This window comes from Portunus trituberculatus, chromosome 32, assembly GCF_017591435.1.
Source record: "Portunus trituberculatus isolate SZX2019 chromosome 32, ASM1759143v1, whole genome shotgun sequence".
Lineage (NCBI taxonomy): Eukaryota > Metazoa > Arthropoda > Malacostraca > Decapoda > Portunidae > Portunus > Portunus trituberculatus.
In genome coordinates this window covers 11632549-11651139 of record NC_059286.1, presented here as the reverse complement: position 1 = coordinate 11651139, position 18591 = coordinate 11632549, and the positions used below count along the sequence as shown (strand labels likewise).

The window sequence follows — 18591 nt, the reverse complement described above, 5'->3', positions numbered from 1 at the left end:
ATAAATAAGTGTCCTGGGAGACAGCAGAGCTGCCGGGGCTCTGATCACCCTCCATGGGGCCTCACCCACTCTCACACTCCCAACTCCTGGCCGGGGCGCTGCTCCCTGCTGGAGGCCACCACTCCTCCTGCCATGGCCGGGCGGCAGAGGTGGCGGCAACCCCGGGGGGCATTGGCGTGTGGGGTGGTGCTCACCACCACCACTTCCAGCTGCTGCTGCTGCTGCAGGGGTCGCCAGCAACACACACTCCAAGCACTACTGCAAAGAACACAATGCCACTCAGCCCACCAAAGGTCAGGGAGCAAACACCACACAACCACTCACTGCCCACTCCACACAAACACAACCACAACACTGCTGCTGTGTTCACTGTGGTGGCTGTTTTGAGGTGTGTTAAGTGTGGTGGCTGTTACCTAGTGTTACATACAAAGTATATTAACTGTGGTAGCTGCAGTGTTAAGTGTCAGTAAAATTAAGTGGTAAATAAAGTAATGACGGTGACAGCTATAGTGTGGTGATGATCTCATGAATATCCTGATTCCTGAGTAGTGGTGGGTGTGTTGTGTGTGGTGGTGGCCCGGTGAGTGGTGGGTGTGTTGTGTGGTGATGGCTGTGTTACTACTGTCAGGAGTGGCCAGCAATGTTAAGTGTGGCGTGGCGACTCAAGTATGTTAAAGTGCTCACTATAAGAGGCACTGACTGAATTTGGTGTGTGTGTGTGTGTGTGTGTGTTACGTAAACTAGACCGCACTAAAAACACATCAATATATTCAATAAATATATGTGCGTGCGTGTGCGTGTGTATGTGCGTATGCCAAGTGCCAGACCACGGCAAACCAACAAAAAACAAACAAAACCCGAGCATTCCCCGCAAACTGACATCTGTTGGACACATTAACAAACAAACAAGTATATTTCACCAAAACAAACCCATCACATACAATACAAACAAAACCCCCAGGCTCACCACACCCTATTATCTCACTTCCCCGCCTCCCAGTGACCTTCAACTTACATCTCCAGGGGTCACGGTCAGGTCAAAGCAACGATACTGCCCTGGTGACCTCGCTGGATGAAGGGGCAAGAGCACTAACACCACCCACATCCATCCACCACGACCGTCATGGCGACACTGACGAGAGGGGGTCAGTACACATGGGGGGGACAAGAGACCGCTGGTAGTAAGAATATACACTTGTGATCATTGTGTGTATGTTGAAATGTACCAGCATCAGACAAGAGGCGCCTCACACTGTTGTGAGCTTGGGTCGGGTGCGAGGGACAAGAAGAAAAATTCATGTGGGTGGCTGGGAACGGCCATAGGGGCTCCATCCTCTCTCCTCTGACTCAATCTTGCAGTGAAAACAGTCACAGCTAGGGAACAGTGGGAGGAATACATGCTTCTCCTTGTGTTCATATATTACACATCAATACACATTACACAAGTCACCATGCAATAGTCACACAGGACACTTGCACCCTCCCTCACACGCAAACTCTACTCGCAGGGATTCAAATGATCACAAATTCGCTTTTTAGCGCAGAGATTTAAGTTCAACTCTTTCTCGTGTCTTTCCGTACACGTCTTCACCTCTCTCTCTCTCTCTCTCTCATGTAAGGCCTGCAGAAACCCCCCGCCCCTAAGGCTTTTTGACCTGCACCAGCTACCTGCTGGTTCTTGGATGATACCATTCTCAGGGCTATCCTTCATAAATACGCACAGTTTGCCACCAGATAGTAATGTGGTGTGTCATTATATATATATGTATATATATATATATATATATATATATATATATATATATATATATATATATATATATATATATATATATATATATATAATTTTATTTTCCTCTAGGCTCTCCTGCTATCTGATCACAAGCTTTCAGGACCCAGCAGGATAGAATGGTTGAGCATCTCCTAAAAGCGACTCGCTTTCTGTGACAGTTTGTTCATCAATGTAAACAAAACTTGCACGTGTGTGACCATCCAGAAAGTCAAGGAAACGGGGTCACATCCTGGCATGGTGAGCATCAGAGGGTGTTGCTGCACTGTATGAAGTAAGGAGTGTGGTGCAATACAGGGAGGTACAGCTGTGGGGGGCAACCTGTCATTTCTCTCGGTAAATTTAGTCTTACACCAAATAGTGGTAAATCCTTAAAAACTGTTATCAACGTTATAAAAAAAAGAATTGGGGCGGATATATATGGGTTCAAATTACTCAGAATAAAAAGCTCTATATGGTGAGAAGGGTGAGAAAGGCTGTGTTGATTTTGATGTAAGACAGTAATAATGCCGCCCTCAGCTGTTACACAGACTACACACATTACACAGGCTCCAGGTATAGTGCAGGGAGAAGAGCCATGGCAGTGGAGATGGGGGTTGTTGTGGTACTGATGGAGTATCTTGAGAGTGAGTCAGGACAGGATGCAGGCCAACACCTCACTGCACCTTATTGTGACACTGCTCATTGTTACTTCTGACTGTGCTTAAGAATAGCAGGGCGGCGCTGTTCTTCTTGATATTTACCAACCATTTACCTAATTTTATTTTGCCATGTTCTTATCTGCCATGTATTAACCTTGGGGGAAGACACTAGATTACCAGCATATTCCCCCATATATCCATAATCAAACAGCAGGGTGGGGACAGTGGGAGGCAACAAATCAGTGATGAACATCAAAATATATTTGAAATAATTACATTTCAAAGTTCAAAGTTCCTCGATGACTTGCCCAAAAAGTTGTCTGGGAATTTACATAGATTATTTAATGCATAACAATACATTAAATAACTGAGCACTTGCATGTATCAGAGCAGGTGAAGCAAGATCAAGCTGCCTGGCTGCTACTCACTGGCCAGGAAGATGTCTGCCTTCACCAGCATGGGCACAGATGTGCTGCAGCGGCAGGTGGCTGAGGGCGAGTCCCGCGCCGCCTCCCTGGCCCTTCAGGACATGTACGAGGTCAGCCGCTGCGTGGCGTGGGTCAGGCAGGGCCACCACCACAAGGTCATTATGCTTGTTACTACTTGTACTGTGTGGAGAAGCAGACTACTCCATACTTACATCTAATTTGTTTTGAATTTGTCAACATTTATCCTGAAATATAGCCTGTAATATTATTCATAACTGATGGTTTGGCTTTCATGGTTACTTGCTTATACCAAATTTAGGTAATCTCTGTTTGTAAAGAGTAGAGAGAGGAGGAGGAGGAGAGGTAGTAAGTCCTTTCCTTGCCTCAGGTGCAGGACTTTCATAAAAATTGCCCCATTGATCCTCAGGTTTGCCTACAATTCCCTGATGAGTTGCTTGGGGACGCTGCAGCTGTGGCCGAGGCCTTGATGTGCCAGCTGGCCCAGCCGGTGTACATCCTTGGAGATACAACTTATGGCAGGTTGGTTCTTGCAGAGTTGTACACTTCTTTTTTATATCTGAAATCCTTGCTTTATATTTATTGATAGAGACAAAAATCATATAAATCAGAGTAATGGATGTCAAGAGTAATGTATGAGTACACCAGGTATTTGTTATGTGCAAGGGTTATGTTGTGTGAAAAGCTTGCATAATGAGAATTTGCATGTATCGAACATATCATCTCATTATTGGGAGTTAGGTTCCACAACCCATTTTTGAACCCAGTAAATATTTCTATCAGGAATTCATAAAAATAAAGCACTAAAGCAACAGTAAAACACTTAAGTAAAGATGAGTTATAAGATACATGAAAAAATATTTAAAAAAAAATATATTAGAAATTGTACTCGCACTAAGCCTGGCGGTGCATGGCCTGCAGATGAGTACGAGGATGGCGATTGGTGAATGTTACTGGGGGAGAGTTGTGGCATTTTCGAGATCTTCATTGTTCAGTTTTTGGTTAGTTAGGGAGTAAGGAGGGAAACATTTGCACCCTCCAACCTCTAGTGCAAGTCAGCCACCCTGCTGCACCAACCTGTCACTGCTGCTTCTGCTCACATAATAGGGAACTTTTCTTTCATATTGAGAATACATACAGTACTTGCCACATTTAGGTTACTCACATCTGATACATTTCACATATTTAGAACTCACATACATCAAATACATGAATTGTTTGGCATGTGTGGTAAGAAAGGAACACTCTTAGGAGTGGTAACAGCAGTCTTTGAGAGGATTTGCTTGCCACTAGACATAAAATGAGGATATACACGAGATTATGGCAAGTAATACAGGTGGAAGAGGGTGAAGAGTGTGGCATGGAACAGTGAAGGCTCTAGTGGTGTCACTGTGCCCAAACAGATTTCAGATATCAGGCTAAACAAGTAAATGTAATCATGCAAGTCTTTAAATCAGCCTTCCTTCCACAGCTGTTGTGTTGATGAGGTGGCAGCGGAGCATGTCGGAGCTGATGCTGTGATACATTTTGGTAACACTTGTCTGAGTCCCTCACAACGACTGCCTGTGCTGTACGTCCCCACCAGGCTGCACGTGGACACTGGTGGGATGTTGGAGCGGTTGAAGGTAGCTCTGAAGGAGGAGATGAATGGTGACCACCCATTGGTCTTCCTCTTTGATGCCAGGTGTCAGTATGTGGCAGGTAAGCCCAAAGTGGCACTTGTGACACTTCCTTCTCTCTTGGTGAAAAATAAGATACAATTATAGTATCTGATCAGAATGTACACACTTTTAATTTCTTTTCAGGTGAAGTGTTTTCAGAGTTGCATGACTTACTGCCTCACCTGGTGTGCTCCAGTCTGGTGGGTGTGAAGTGGGAGGAACACACCACTCCTGACACAGAGGACAAACTTGCCTGTCACTCACAGCACAGGGAAAGGAAAGGGTCCAGCAGTAACGAACAAAATGTAAATTGTTGTATTGCGTGTGAGACCTGCAACAGTGACTTGAAATGCAACCATGATGATTCAGGGAAGTGCCATGAATCTGGAGTGGAAAATGTTCACAGAAACAGTCATAATGACTCTAGCACATCTGATGACTCCACCAGTTTTAAGAGAAATACAGAAAAAAGCCATGGGGAAGTAAAGTTCAATGGACGATGTGTATTGTTACCAAGTAATGCTAATATTAATGAGTGCAACTTTATTTATTTAGGTCCCAAAGGACCCACCTTGGATAGCCTTCTACTGCGCTTTGCCAGTGCCACTTTCTACCACCTGCCGCCGAGTGGTGGCGAGGTACAGAAGGTCTCAGGGATGCAGAGTCTTTTCGTCGCAACATCAAACTGGAAATGATTCGTGATGCCCAGATCATTGGCGTCCTGGCGGGGACATTGGGTGTCGCCAGGTACCGAGAGGCAATTGCCCGGCTCAAGACAATCATCAAGGCTGCTGGGAAACGGAGTTACACATTTGTGGTCGGCAAACCCAATGAACCAAAACTGGCCAATGTCTCCGAGATTGACGTGTTTGTCTATGTGGCGTGTCCAGAGACAACGCTGGTGGACCGCGCCTCAGACCCAGTCCTCTATAGGAAGCTGGTGGCTCCCTGGGAGGTGGAGGTGGCTCTGGTGGCTGGCCGGGAGTGGAGCATGAACTTTGAGTCTGACTTTAGTACCTTGCTGCCTGGTGGAGCACACCACATGGCAGTGTGCGAGGCAGCTGGGCGGCAGGAGGCAAGCGTCTCTCTCATCACTAATCAGACACAGACACTTGGCTTAAGGTGAGTCACCTCAGGAAAATAAATTCATCCCTTGCAATATTTCAGACCAAAATAAGTTAATTACTAATTTAGTAAATGAAAGTCAATAATATTAATAATTTTGAAAACATCTTCAAGTTTGCTTACTATGAAAATAATTTTAAAAACAATTTAATTGACAAATGAAAATTATTTTTACATAACAGTAATGTGTAATGTCCTGCCTTTGTTTTGTACAGGGACAGCAGTGAGGTAGGCACAGCGGGACCAGTGATGGTGCAAGAGGGCAAGGCTCTGGCTGCCCTACATGTAGGAGGTGGTGGGCAGGTTCTTGGGGGACGGTCCTGGGCTGGGCTGGACCCGTCCCATCCTGCACCTGCTGCCAGTACTGTGGTGGTGGAGGGAAGGAAAGGTATTGCTGCTGAATACCAAGACGAGAAAGTGTGATGAGTGCATAGGTGCTGCGTGTCCTTCTATAGTGCACCGACTAACACACCAACCTGGCTAGTACACCACAATGTGTACTGCTAACTCTGTATGAGCTTCACCAAATAAAGCTTCCTTGCTTTCAGACATTATTACAGAATTACTGTTTTTCTGTTGCATTTTTATTGCTTGTGATTCTCCTGCACATGAGAACAAAATGGAAAATTTGAAGAAACACAAGTAGTTTTATTCATTTTATGAAAAAAAAAAAAAAAAAAAAAAAAAAAAAAAAACTGATGGATTTAAAAACTTAATAACTGACAGGAAGACAGATAATTGCATATCTTTGGCTCATGAAATTAGAAATGTTTAATTATATGCCAATAATTATTGTGGTGTAAAAAATAAAAAATGCACCACATGCTGTGCTCCCTAAACTCAAGCCTCTCCACCTCTTTGTCCAACAATTATTGGCTTTTTCCTTTGACTTCCTATATTGAACTCATTCCCAATATTCTCGCTATTACTAGTGGATCACGTTTTTTTCCTTTATATATATTTACTGATCATACTGGAGTCAATGTCAAAATTATCAATGGAATTGCAATTATTATTTTTTTTTCTATTCTAATCACATTCAACTCAGTCCCAATTTTCAATGTCATTTTCACAAACATCATCAATTTGCAACTTGACCTTCACACTGGTGGCATGCTGGGAGGCATTGTGGTGCAAAGCTTCCATGGAGGGCCAGCTGGTGTAGCTTGTGTCCTTAGAGTTAGGGTCAGAGTCAGAGTCTGTCAGCCTGGAAGAAGAAACTCTCTCTTCGTACAGCATCACCTTACCAACCCAGGAGCTGCCGCTGCCTTGTGTCTGGAAGCACTCGTCTGCTACGGCTCGACTGGAGGACGATGGGCACCATGTAAGTCATGGATTGAATGATTTGATATTTTTATTTATAATCTTTGACATATTTGACATGTGGTAGAAGAAAACATGGTAATGGTGAAGAGAACTATCATTGGAATGTAGCACTGTTCTGTCTGGACTATATGAGCGCAGGCTGGTAAGCAGTGCCTCCTCTACATGTTTCAGCAGTACATAGTCCATGCTAAGCCCCTGATGTCCCTTTCCCTTCCATCACAGGGAGTGGGACACCCTCACTGTCTCTCCAGCACATGGTGACATGCTGCACCACACACAATACTGAACACAGCAGCACAGTGGTGGGTGGAGATCAGCCTTGCAGTGCAGGCTGAGAAGCTCCACTCCTCCACTGCACTGTTCATGATGCTGCCTGAACACAACCTACACTGTTTGATGTGTCACACTGTGGTGGAAAGACAGTGAAGATCACAACCAGATACACTTGTAATACATAAAAAAAAAAACCCTCCTTCTCACATATTCCAAATTATCAAAGCTTTTGCAGAAATTACATATAAAAATATAGCAAGAGCTCATCATGCTGAAATGAGCTTCTACCAAACTCTAGTCACTAGCCGGCACTATCACTCCTCAGGCGTCCCCTGTGGGACTAAAGCTGATTCTAGTCAGTCTCTTTGGTCACGCTTCCCTCAGTATGTACATGTTAGTGGTGTGAGGGGCTTTGGGATCAGGATTCAAAGGAAGGGCAGGGAAAGAAAGGCAAGTCCCCAGCAGTGATGATGTAGCTGGACAAACAGTGCAGAAGGAAGGGAGGAAGGAAGGAAAAATGACGAGGGAAACACTGTTAACTTGTGAGGCTGCAGGTGATATTTGTGTGTTGCGTGGTATGTCTCTCTCACAGCAGTGGCTGCTGGAAGTGTCTCGAGGAAACACTTGTTGCACTCTAAGGTTTACTTATTCCCGCATATATTGTACTATTAAAGTACTTATATATATATATATATATATATATATATATATATATATATATATATATATATATATATATATATATATATATATATATATATATATATATATATATATATATATATATATATATTGTAAGCTATTTAGATCTGTGAAGTGCAAGTTGTATTCTTATGTTCAACAGTGTTGCAGTTAATTATACAGACTTCTAAAATACTTGCTACTTTGTGATGAGTGCGATATATTTGTTGCACAAACAATGTAAGCACAATCTCCTGATTCCATGAATGTCAGGTGAGTAAATGTGTCTAACACAAGCTCACTTCCTGTGGCTGAGGCAGAGATGCAGGCAGAGTTGCACTTTGATAGGAGCTGCGCAGTGCACACCAGTGTGTCCTTCCCAATCTAGATGGCACAGCTGCCACGTCCTCCCACCCACTGAGTCACACGACGAGGGAAACAAGCACACTGGTAATTAAAGCCACCACACCTGGGTGACACAGCAACCTCTTGCTCACACTACGTAAAAGACATGAGCAGGGAACATCCACAATCAAAAATAACCTGGATCAAAACAGACTAGAAAAAGCAACAAGACCTTTGCCCAAAACTTGCACCAATTCAAAGTAGAATACAATAATAACATGTACACGCACACACATCCACATACACACACACACACATACTCTGTCTTTGGTCTCTATCTGTTTGTTTGTTTATCAGTCTATCTGTCCCTTTCCCCCCCAATTGCACAGCAAAGCAGGCCTGGCAGCAGTCCGGCACAGCTGCACCAACACTTGCCATGCACCCGACAAGCCTGGGCCGAGGGGCCTCCACTGCCTCCTCAGGCTCTGTAGCACAGCAATAAGGCAATGCAAGTCACCCCCTTTAGAATATACATACACACATACATAGATGCTAATTGTAATAACACAGAAGTATAAATATTTTAGCCAGTTAGGAGTTATAATGATATAATGAATGCAAATTCACAAGTTTCATGGTGAGGGTTGAACCGCCTCAGTCAGCAGCACTGCCCCACACCATCGACTCCCACAATGCACCAAAACGCTTCATGATATTGTTTTACATGAATTAATATGTAATATTCTGTAGATGTACTAAAAAAATACAGACACATTGGTTATACATGTACACCAGAGTATTCTAGTAAAGCTATCAGTCTTACAGCCTAATGATGCCAGTGACAATGAGTATGATGATGCGTTACTACACTAAACCCTTGATGCAATGAATATTGGATACAACAAACCCTCAAGTGCACCAGACAAGCAAGCCCTACACTCACATCTGAGTGTGGCGTGGGCACACACACACACTGCCAGGTGCATCACACAGAGCCAGCCAACGTGTCTTGCTCCGTGGTGTGTCTTTCCAACCCAGAGTTACTGCTGTGTCAATATGTATTAATTAACTACTCACCCAGCATGATGATCTGTGTTTACAAAAAGGCTTCACTGTAAACACCACTGCAGATACCAACCTTTCTGTGAGCCTGTTTTTTTTTTTTTTTCCCCATGCAGGAGAGGAAACTGGCCAAGGGCAACAAAAATGGAAAAATAAGGCCCACTGGGTTGCCTTTTCCCTTAAAATTTAAAAGAGTTTTCCAGAAGTGAGGGAAAAATGTTTTGAAACCTTCCTCTTAGAAGAAGTCAATAAGTTCACTATATCAAGAGTTTAGTGCACCACCATCACACCAACCACATCAATACATGGTATGAAACTTCATTATTGCCATGAACAAACACAGCTACAATCACAGAGAAGTACACAAAAAATCTACAAAATGGCAAACATTTATGTATGTGTGTGTGTGTGTGTGTGTGTGTGTGTGTGTGTGTGTGTGTGTGTGTGTGTGTGTGTGTGTGTGTGTTATCATGACTGCCTGCAGATCACCCAGTCAGCCTTCCCCATCATGGAGCGAGCTCAGAGCTCATAGACCGATCTTTGGGTATAACTGAGACCACCCCACACTCCACACACCGGGAAAGCAAGGCCACAATCCCTTGAATTACATCCTGTACCTACTTACTACTAGGTAAATAGGGGCTACACATTAAGAGCTCACCAATTTGCCTCGCCACGCCCAGGATTCGAACCCAGGCCCTCTCGGTTGAGATGAGTGTGCTAACCACTACACTACGCGGTGTGTGTGTGTGTGTGTGTGTGTGTGTGTGTGTGTGTGTGTGTGTGTGTGTGTGTGTGTTGAGAGTCTTGGGTAAGTATCTTACCTGATGAGCTCATCGGTGAGGTCAGAGTCAGCACCACTGTTCACCCAGTGAGCGAGGGACCTTATAGGGATGAGAGCATATCTGTTGTCTATTATGTAGAAGCAGTACTCATTCTTCACGTCCCCGGCCTTGTACACGGCCTCTTCGCTATCAAAGTGTGGTGTGAGATAGTGGATGCAGTCTGAGGACAAGGGGCCATCAGGAGGAGAGAGTAGTCCAAGGCCTCTGTCCTGCTGCTGCCACAGAGGAAGGCTGGACTCACTGCCCTGGCGTTCCCCTGCCACCAGGAAATTTCTTAAGGAGTTGAAGCGATTCATGGCGTAATCCACCTCAAATTCCTCCTTGGTTCTCTTGTCCACCGGAAATTCACACTCTGCTACAATTTTGTACACACTCTCCAGTCCGGCAGTCTGTGACGAGCTTCTCACCTCCCCAAAGGAGGCAGCGGTCATGGTTGTTCTGAGTAAAGGCTCTGAATGCTCTTGGTACTGTGTGTGGTGGCAAAAAGTGGCCACCTGAGTACAGAAGGTGCCATCCGGCCCTAGACCGCAGCCAGAAAACTCCACTGTGTAGTCCTGGTACTCCTCCACCACACCCAGACACCTGAGACGAAAGGGAGGAGTAGCTCAGAGCTCAGCTTTGATGCAGAGGGCAGGACACACACAAGCATGAACATCCGGAAGACTGAATCATAATTGCCACATATTACACAAGGGTTACGAGAAGAGTGTTATAGTAATGAGTCATGTGCTGCTGACTGTTTGGTGTTTACCAGTGCTGGAATTCCTGTGCCGTCCACTCAAACTTGTGATCCCAATGCCGGAACTTTCCTGGGGTGTGGTTGGGGAAGAACTTGTTGAAATCAGCATTAGGGGTGGTGACCACCACCAGGTGTGGCCTCACCTGCTGGAACACACACTGCACCAGGGCCGGCAGGTCACACTCATTCATGTGCTCAATGCTGCACAAACAAGAAAAGTACCTGTCAAAACATTCCTACTTGTATGCTACTACATTAGGAAGATGCACTCAAGACTCAGAGCCTTTCCATAATGGCCAGTGGCTGGCGTGACAGCTTTGTTGAACACCACAGTGACCTTTGCCACACTGATGCAAGCTGTTGTTCTGATTCAGGATTACTGTCACCTGGCTAGACATGAAGTATGCACCTCCTCACTACAGAGTGTTGTGCTTGGACTCACACTTCAATGAGGGTGACCACCTGGGCCCCAGAGAGAAGTGGGTCGTACACCCGGGCGTCGCCGCACACCACCTTCACACTGAGAGGCTCCTGTCGCCGCAGCAGGAAGTCTGCCATCAGCGGCTGCACTCGGTGCTTGCTACTCTGCAAGGAACAGTGCAACTACAATACAGAGAGAGAGAGACTGGAAGAGAAACATGTACAGCAATGGTGTCGAGAGGCCCTCACCATCCATGATGGGAGTGATGGATATGTATGGGATAGATGTGGGTTGCAGAGATGCCATACTCAACATAAATGAGTCAGTGACTACTGGGTGGAGGTGCACACAGGAGTACAAGGAATACACCACTGTACCTGAAGCGTTTCCTCGTCAACATCCACCAGCACCACTTCTTGCACTCCATTGATGTATCGCAAGTTGCGGAAGAATTTCAGCTCTGCACTTCCAATGTCCACCACCTGTGCAGGGGTAGAGCAGCTGGTGAACACTGAGGTGAAGACTTGCCTAGACGTCTCTCTTCTAACATAAATATTACATGGAGAGGAATGCATATAAAGGAAAGAGAAGAGACAAAAACTGTAAGCAATGGGGAATAAACAAAATCACAAAGACCATATAAAAGAAGAGAAGAGAGACAAAAACTTCAGATAATGAGTAAACAAAATCATAAACCCCATATAAAGAAAAGAAAAGACAGACAAAAACAAGGCAACGAGGGGCAAACAAACCATAAACTCCAGAGAGAAAAAGTTGACTCAGTGACGAGGAGTAAGCAACACACATGGCTTACTTTAGTGACGGGCATCTTGCTGGTAGTGATGATCTCCTGCACAGCCTGGTACCGCTGCACATACAGAGGTGGGAAGAACACTAGCTTGTCCCCAGATATCACCATTCCTCTTGAGCTGGAGTCACTCTGAGGAACTGTGGCATGGGAGATTGCTGTTGCATTACAAAACTCAGCAAGGTTGTCTTATTACATGCCCTCTCTGCACACTAACTTGTTGGATGATCTGAGTATGAACACCCTCCATGAAACTAAAGAAAATACACAGAATACCCATTCCAATAGTTTCCATTCCCTGTTCTTTACAATACACTAAATTTCTTCATTACACATATTATTATTATAACTACTTAGCCTCTTCTGACACACTGAGAGAGGAGAGGAGAGGAGAGAAGAGGAAAGAAGAGAAGAGAAAAAAAAAGAGAAAAGAACGAGAGAAGACAAAGAGGAAGAGAAAAGAAAGAAAAGAAAGAAAAGAGAGAGAGAGAGAGAGAGAGAGAGAGAGAGAGAGAGAGAGAGAGAGAGAGAGAGAGAGAGAGAGAGAGAGAGAGAGAGAGAGAGAGAGAGAGAGAGAGAGAGAGAGAGAGAGAGAGAGAGAGAGAGAGAGAGAGAGAGAGAGAGAGAGAGAGAGAGAGAGAAATGTGACAGCCAATCCTCACCTATGGCTGGGGACTCCTGGTGCTGGTCCTTCCCTGGTGAACTCAATGGGTCCATATCAAGAGTGCTGTGTGGATGACATACGAAGGTTTAGGTAAACATTGAAGGATACAAGACAAGAAGGAAAGTGTATGAAATGTGGAAGAAGAGAGAAAGTCAGTGAAAGAACTTAATGGACAGAGGAGAAGGAAAGAGTGTATGAAATGTGGAAGAAGAAAGTCAGTAGAAGAATTGATGGATAGAAGAAAAGAAAGAAACTGTGTATGAAATGAGGAAGAAGAGAGAAAGTCAGTAAAGAATTGATGGATAGAAGAAAAGAAAGAAGCTGTATGAATTGCGGAAGAGAAATTAAAAAAAACTTGGACAGAGCAGAATAAAATGATAAGGAACAACACCAAGGAAGAGCCAATACAAAGGCCAAGCTTCCTGACCTACACCTGACCTGACCTGACACAAGCCTTTAAAATCAGTCCTTTAGCAGAACCCCTTAACCACTTCAGTACCATGACACATTTCCATATTCATTCTGCTTACTATTTGGCGATTTTATAAAGCTTCGCAAACTTATGTGAGGATTAAACTAGTGAAGACCCTGGCTATTAATCTTCTCATCTGCACAGACCCTTCTTAATGTAAATGAAATTGTCCAATCATCTCAAAACGGATGGTAAAAAAACGTCCCAGTACTAAAGGAGTTGATAGAATGTCTCGCAATGCACTCGTCACCTTAACACAATCTCTTTTAACATACTCACTTCCTTTATATAATGTCTCTTAATACACTCAGACCTTTTTATATAATTAGTCTATCTAGCACAATCTCTTAGCATAATGTATCTATCAACACAATCAATGATCTAACACAATTACTCCACATTATCAGCCCCTCAACACAACCATTCTACCAATCAAAATTACTCCTTTTAACACAGTAAGTCCTGCACCGCGTCTCTCTTAACACAATGATTAAACTAACACACTTTTAACACAATCAGCCTTTCCATACACTCAGCCTCTAAACAAAAAGCAACTCAACACAATTTATCTCGCAACACAGCCAGTCTATTAACACATCTAGTCCCTTGTTTCACGCAGTCAGTCCCCTCACACCGCAAGCAGCCACCACACACACACACACACACAGCACCACGGGGAGGCCTTGACAGCCCCGCCCCTCCACACCCCAACCCCGCATGACAGTGACAACGGGGGCGGGACTAGTGCAGGCTGGCAGGGAGATGTTCAGGGTGTGGTTTGTGGCTCACCTCATGTCTGGGAAGCTGTGTCAAGCAAGTGATTCCTATTCTTAAAGACCACCGGCCGTCCCTCACCTAAACCCGCGAAATTTTGAGAGATACGTGCCTACTTTATTTTACATCGATAACAATAATGATAAAAATGCTGCTATTGAGTGTGGATTGATTTAATTGTGAGGTGAAACAATAATGTGGCTTACAGAAAGATGGTAAGGGTTTTGGAGGTCAATTATAGAGTAGGGAGGTATAGAATGCATAATAATGTGTGAGAAAACTTATTGTACAAAACTCTGTATCTTGAAAACTGAAATAATGTAATAGAATATATAACAAAAAGCTGTAAAACGAATAATAATAATAAGTCACAAGAAGGACGTATCCCAATATAAAAGGAAATCATCATCATCATCATCAGACGTAAACAAAGTAAGGTGATACCACACTCTTCTAAACGTTTGGTGAAATTGGTGTTCATGATTAGGTGAGTATGCTATTATTAACACAAATAGTAACCAAATTTAGAAGAAAAGCGCCTGAATAATTTTCTGTGACGAGTATAAAGCTGGGAACGTTGAATTAATACTAGTACTAGGTAAAAAGACTGGCCGGGTTATTTAAGTGGCTTCGTGGCTTACTAACTTAATCACTTGTCTATTCAGTGGTCGTGGCAAGCTGCTCAGTTAGGCATGACGAGGAGATTATCTGGAAATTACTAGGGGAGCACAAGTTAACAGGTGAGGAAAATGATAATAAAAATGGAATAAAATGAGAAAAATTAAAATGAATGTTCACTAACTTGTTGGAATATCTAAGTATGAAACGAAAGAAAATATCCAAAATACCCACTCCATTAGTTTCCACAACCTGTTCTTTACAATACACTTAATTTTGATTATTAACTTTCTAAACCCTTAAAAATACAACTCAGTTTACCCCTCACTTTAACCCCTTCAATACTGGGACACATTTTTACCTTGAGATTTGTGTACGATAAGACCATTTTATTGACATCAGCAAGAGTATTTGAAGGTCAGAAGAGTAAGGGCCCCAGTCTTCACTATTTTAATCCCTCACATGAGTTTCCGAAGCTGTATAAAATTACCAAATAGTAAGCAGAATGAATATGGAAATACTTCATGAAGGGGTTAACGATGCAAGGAGAAATATCAAAACATTGAGAAGGTTACGACAGAAAATACAGAATAACAATTAAATTTAAAAGTAGCAACAGTGGGAGCCGAAGACAAGTTTATCCCTTCTTTTTCTTCTTCTTCTTGTGACCTTTTACGCTTTGTACTGCTTCGTAGGTCCTGTTCCCTCCAGTGTTCTAGTCTCAGTCCTTCAGCAGCCTGCAGAAGGAGAGAACGGTGAGCAACAGGCAGGGAACAATGACCACGACCACTACTGGACTGGACTGGAGATGGTTCTTAAATGCTAACCTTTCTTAATGTTTACAGGAAGAGAGCAGGGTGAGTGTCCATCATGCCCAAGGTGGTGTCAGGCAGCGTGGTGGTATCTGATGCCAAGGACCAGCAGGAGTACAGTGAAGACAAGCCGCTCATTGTCTACTACTGCTTGTGTGGCCAGATGGCTCTCATTCTGGGTGAGTTGGTCTGTCGCTCTTGTTTGCTTAGCTCTCTTCTGTGCTCTAGGAATTAAGGAGAGTTATTATATTTATTTTTACTTCATTTCTCTGTGTGTCTGTGTTTCTCTGTGTGTCTATGTTTCTCTCTCTCTCTCTCTCTCTCTCTCTCTCTCTCTCTCTCTCTCTCTCTCTCTCTCTCTCTCTCCCTCTCTCCCTCATACCACCTTAACCCCCCAGACTGCTTGCTGGAGAAGTTGCCTCTACGTAAGCGTGACGGAGCGCGAGTCATCGATGGGTCTCGCCATGCCCATCGCCTGGTGTGTGACCCGGAGGAGATAGTGTACATCAGGAGGTCAGAGGGCGTGGAGAAGCAACACAGGAAAAAGTGCAAGAAGTGTGGCCTCCTCCTCTACTACCAGCACAATTTGACGGCTAATATTGTGTTCGTTGTAAAGGTGAGAGTTGGTGTGTTTTGTGGAGTGCTAGTGGAAGTTGGATTGGTGTTTGATATAGTGTAGTGCTTTGTTGTGATGGTTATTAGTGGTGTGTTTTGTGGAGTGCTGAGGTGAATGAGACTCAGAATGGTATAGTGTTTTATAAAAATAAGAATTAATGGTTTCTTTTATGCAATGCTAAGATTAATGAAATAGTGTTTTGTTGTGAAAGTAAAAATTGGTGGTGTTTTTGGTGGATTACTGAAGTTAATGAGACTCAGAATGGTATAGTGTTTTGTTGTGAAGGTAAGAATTATTGTTTTTTGGGTGGATTGCTAAGATAAATGAAACTTGCAACAATATAGTGTTTTGTTGAAAGATAAGAATTAATGTTTTATGTTTTTATGGAATGCTGAAATTAATAAGACTCAGAATAACATAGTGTTTTGTTGTGAAGATAAGAATTAACAGTGTTTTTTATGGAATGTAAAGTGTATTGAGACTCAGAGGATCAGGTAAAAGTTAAGAAAAATTATTGAATAGACTAAATCACCTCAAAAACATGATATTTAAAACAGCCACTGAAAACACAAAATACTTAATAACAACAAAACAAAGACAGAAAAAAAAGTGGACTAAATTAAACTATGTGGTATTAGCCATTTTTACCACAAACATTTGACCACGAGAGAAAAATGAGACTAATTAAACACCTCTAAAACATAATATATAAAACAACCACAACAAAACACACAAGATATTTATCAATAACAAAACAAAGACTGAAAAAAAATAAATAAATAAATAGACCAAATCAAACCATGTGGTATTAGCAATCTTTACCACGGACATTTGACGGAAAACTTAAATAACAAACCAGACATGAAAAAAAATAAATAAATAGAATAGAAAATAGATAACATGATAGACCAAATCAAATGACATGCCAAAAGCAATCCCATGAACATTTGCCTAACCTGAGTGTGTCGTTCCCCAGGGCAGTGTGGTGCAGAGCGGTGGGAAGTCAGTGGCACAGCAGGTGGAGGACAAACCTAAAGACCGCATCCTCATCACTCGCCATACTAAAAACATGGGGAAATTTTCATCGGTCACTGTGTCTACCATTGATGAAGAGGAAGATGAAATTGAAGCTGTAAGTTATGATTCAATCCCTTCAGTTCTGGAACACATTTTTACCACTTTTGTGTATGATTAGATGATTTTATTTACATTAGGAAGGGTCTGAATAGGTTAGAAGATTAATGGCCAGAGTCTTCACTATTTTTATCCACACATAAGTTTCTGAAGCTGTATACCATATAGTAAGGAGAATGAATATGGAAATGTGTCGTGGTACTGAAGGGGTCAATGGTGTATGGTGAACATGTGTTTTTTTTTTTTTTTTTTTTTTTTCTATAAGAGGATAAATCTGACCATGGGCAACAAAATCGACTAAACAAAAAGTCTCATGTAGATGCCAGTCCCCTTGCAGGTTCGAGAGAGTTAGCGAAAAGAATGGAATAAATGTCTTGAAATTTCCCTCTTCAATGAGTTCAGGTCATAGGGAGATAGAAACACAGAAGCAGGCAGGGAGTTCCAGAGTGTACCAGAGAAAGGGATGAATGACTGAGAGTACTGGTTGATTGCTTTCATTACTTTTGGCCAAATTTTCTCTCATATAAGGATAAAATAATAGTAATCAATCTCATTCCTTAATTTACTATTGCTGTAGAATTAAGTCTTTAGTGCCCTGGAAAACCTCTACATATTTACCATTACAGAGAGAAGTTGCTGATTCCTATGCAAACAACGCCAGGATTATAGAGAAGCAGTTAGAGAGGAAAGGGATGAACAAGCGCAAGAGTCAGCAGACCACAGAGGAAGGAACAGCACCTAAGCAAGCTCGTGGAACACTCATCAACCAGTGAATGTGTGTGTGTGTGTGTGTGTGTTTGATCGTTGTGAGAGTTATGAGTGTCTTAAGTTTAGTTTCTAGTGTATATTTTTATTACCTACAGAAAGTTTAATGTCTGTAATTTTCAGTGCAAGATAAGTTTGTGTGCTTTTATCTGTAATTTCTCTCTCTCTCTCTCTCTCTCTCTCTCTCTCTCTCTCTCTCTCTCTCTCTCTCTCTCTCATACCTCGAACTGTCTAGATTAATAAAAGTTAATATTTTGGAAATGTGTGTACATAAATCTTTCATCACTATGTTCACAAATGGCTGAATAAATCACAAGTTTCTTACTCTGTGGTATGATATCCTGTGGGGGAAAGCAGAAAAATAGGAGCTTCAGATTTGTATGAGTTCATGATGTTATGGTGAACTTTATATATGCAGCACATGTTCTCAGATCAATAAAAAAAATGGAAGATAAATAAAATAATCAGTGGGCCTTTTTTTAATCTCAGTTTTTGGTACCCTTGGCTGAATCAGTGAAAATGATGTACATTTTCAAAGGGGTTTCCATGATTCTAAGGATATTCTAATAATCAT

General features: G+C 42.7%; 4 protein-coding genes and 1 long non-coding RNA gene across 8 annotated transcripts in view; 2 read left to right on the top strand and 3 right to left on the bottom strand.

The window, feature by feature from the left end:
* The window catches only part of LOC123511822 (bifunctional heparan sulfate N-deacetylase/N-sulfotransferase-like), a 26429-nt gene extending 25295 nt beyond the window's left edge, over positions 1 to 1134 (bottom strand). The window contains 2 exon segments of the mRNA XM_045267869.1: positions 1 to 258; positions 1016 to 1134. The exon segment at positions 1 to 258 is cut by the window's left edge and continues 214 nt beyond it. Of these exon segments, the coding sequence (XP_045123804.1) occupies positions 1 to 55 (55 nt within the window). The 5' untranslated portion in view covers positions 56 to 258; positions 1016 to 1134.
* A 738-nt stretch (positions 1135 to 1872) lies between these two features.
* LOC123512057 (2-(3-amino-3-carboxypropyl)histidine synthase subunit 2-like) lies at positions 1873 to 6224 on the top strand. Its single transcript, XM_045268227.1, is given in 7 exon segments — positions 1873 to 2029; positions 2819 to 3013; positions 3286 to 3398; positions 4348 to 4577; positions 4682 to 5206; positions 5209 to 5659; positions 5878 to 6224. Coding segments are annotated over 6 exon segments (1671 nt in total). The 5' UTR covers positions 1873 to 2029; positions 2819 to 2869; the 3' UTR covers positions 6086 to 6224.
* A 126-nt stretch (positions 6225 to 6350) lies between these two features.
* On the bottom strand, positions 6351 to 14346 carry LOC123512059 (small RNA 2'-O-methyltransferase-like). 4 transcript variants are annotated; one of them, XM_045268229.1, is made up of 8 exons: positions 14088 to 14346; positions 12825 to 12889; positions 12169 to 12302; positions 11732 to 11836; positions 11376 to 11518; positions 10946 to 11134; positions 10174 to 10776; positions 6351 to 6965 (listed from the first exon to the last, which is right to left on the bottom strand). In XM_045268229.1, exons 1-8 carry the CDS (start codon positions 14090 to 14092, stop codon positions 6707 to 6709), a joined length of 1503 nt encoding a protein of 500 aa, XP_045124164.1. In that variant the 5' UTR covers positions 14093 to 14346; the 3' UTR covers positions 6351 to 6706. The 4 variants fall into 4 exon arrangements, with proteins under 4 accessions (XP_045124164.1, XP_045124166.1, XP_045124165.1 ...); XM_045268231.1 differs by lacking the exons at positions 12825 to 12889; positions 14088 to 14346 and having other exon boundaries at positions 11376 to 11513; XM_045268230.1 differs by lacking the exons at positions 12825 to 12889; positions 14088 to 14346 and having other exon boundaries at positions 12107 to 12240.
* Positions 14347 to 15126: 780 nt separating this feature from the next.
* Positions 15127 to 17202, bottom strand: LOC123512064. Its single transcript, XR_006677019.1, has 3 exons — positions 17075 to 17202; positions 15518 to 15726; positions 15127 to 15427 (listed from the first exon to the last, which is right to left on the bottom strand). It is a non-coding gene; the product is annotated as an uncharacterized LOC123512064 (long non-coding RNA).
* Positions 15539 to 18341, top strand: LOC123512062 (STING ER exit protein-like). Its single transcript, XM_045268240.1, has 4 exons — positions 15539 to 15681; positions 15901 to 16118; positions 17095 to 17250; positions 17879 to 18341. The coding sequence occupies exons 1-4, from the start codon at positions 15561 to 15563 to the stop codon at positions 18023 to 18025; spliced, it is 642 nt and encodes a 213-aa protein (XP_045124175.1). The 5' UTR covers positions 15539 to 15560; the 3' UTR covers positions 18026 to 18341.
* The last annotated feature ends 250 nt before the right edge of the window (positions 18342 to 18591 follow it).

Bases quoted from the DNA above. Each gene is read 5' to 3' on its own strand.
- LOC123512059 (XM_045268229.1), bottom strand. The intron at 12,303-12,824 runs GTGAGGATTGGC...CCCATGCCACAG, and splicing joins CCAGGAGTCCCCAGCCATAG to TTCCTCAGAGTGACTCCAGC. The intron at 6,966-10,173 runs GTAAGATACTTA...ATCGTCCTCCAG, and splicing joins CTCACCGATGAGCTCATCAG to TCGAGCCGTAGCAGACGAGT.
- LOC123512062 (XM_045268240.1), top strand. From the start codon at position 15,561: ATGCCCAAGGTGGTGTCAGGCAGCGTGGTGGTATCTGATGCCAAGGAC. The intron at 16,119-17,094 runs GTGAGAGTTGGT...GTCGTTCCCCAG, and splicing joins ATATTGTGTTCGTTGTAAAG to GGCAGTGTGGTGCAGAGCGG. The intron at 17,251-17,878 runs GTAAGTTATGAT...TTACCATTACAG, and splicing joins AGGAAGATGAAATTGAAGCT to AGAGAAGTTGCTGATTCCTA.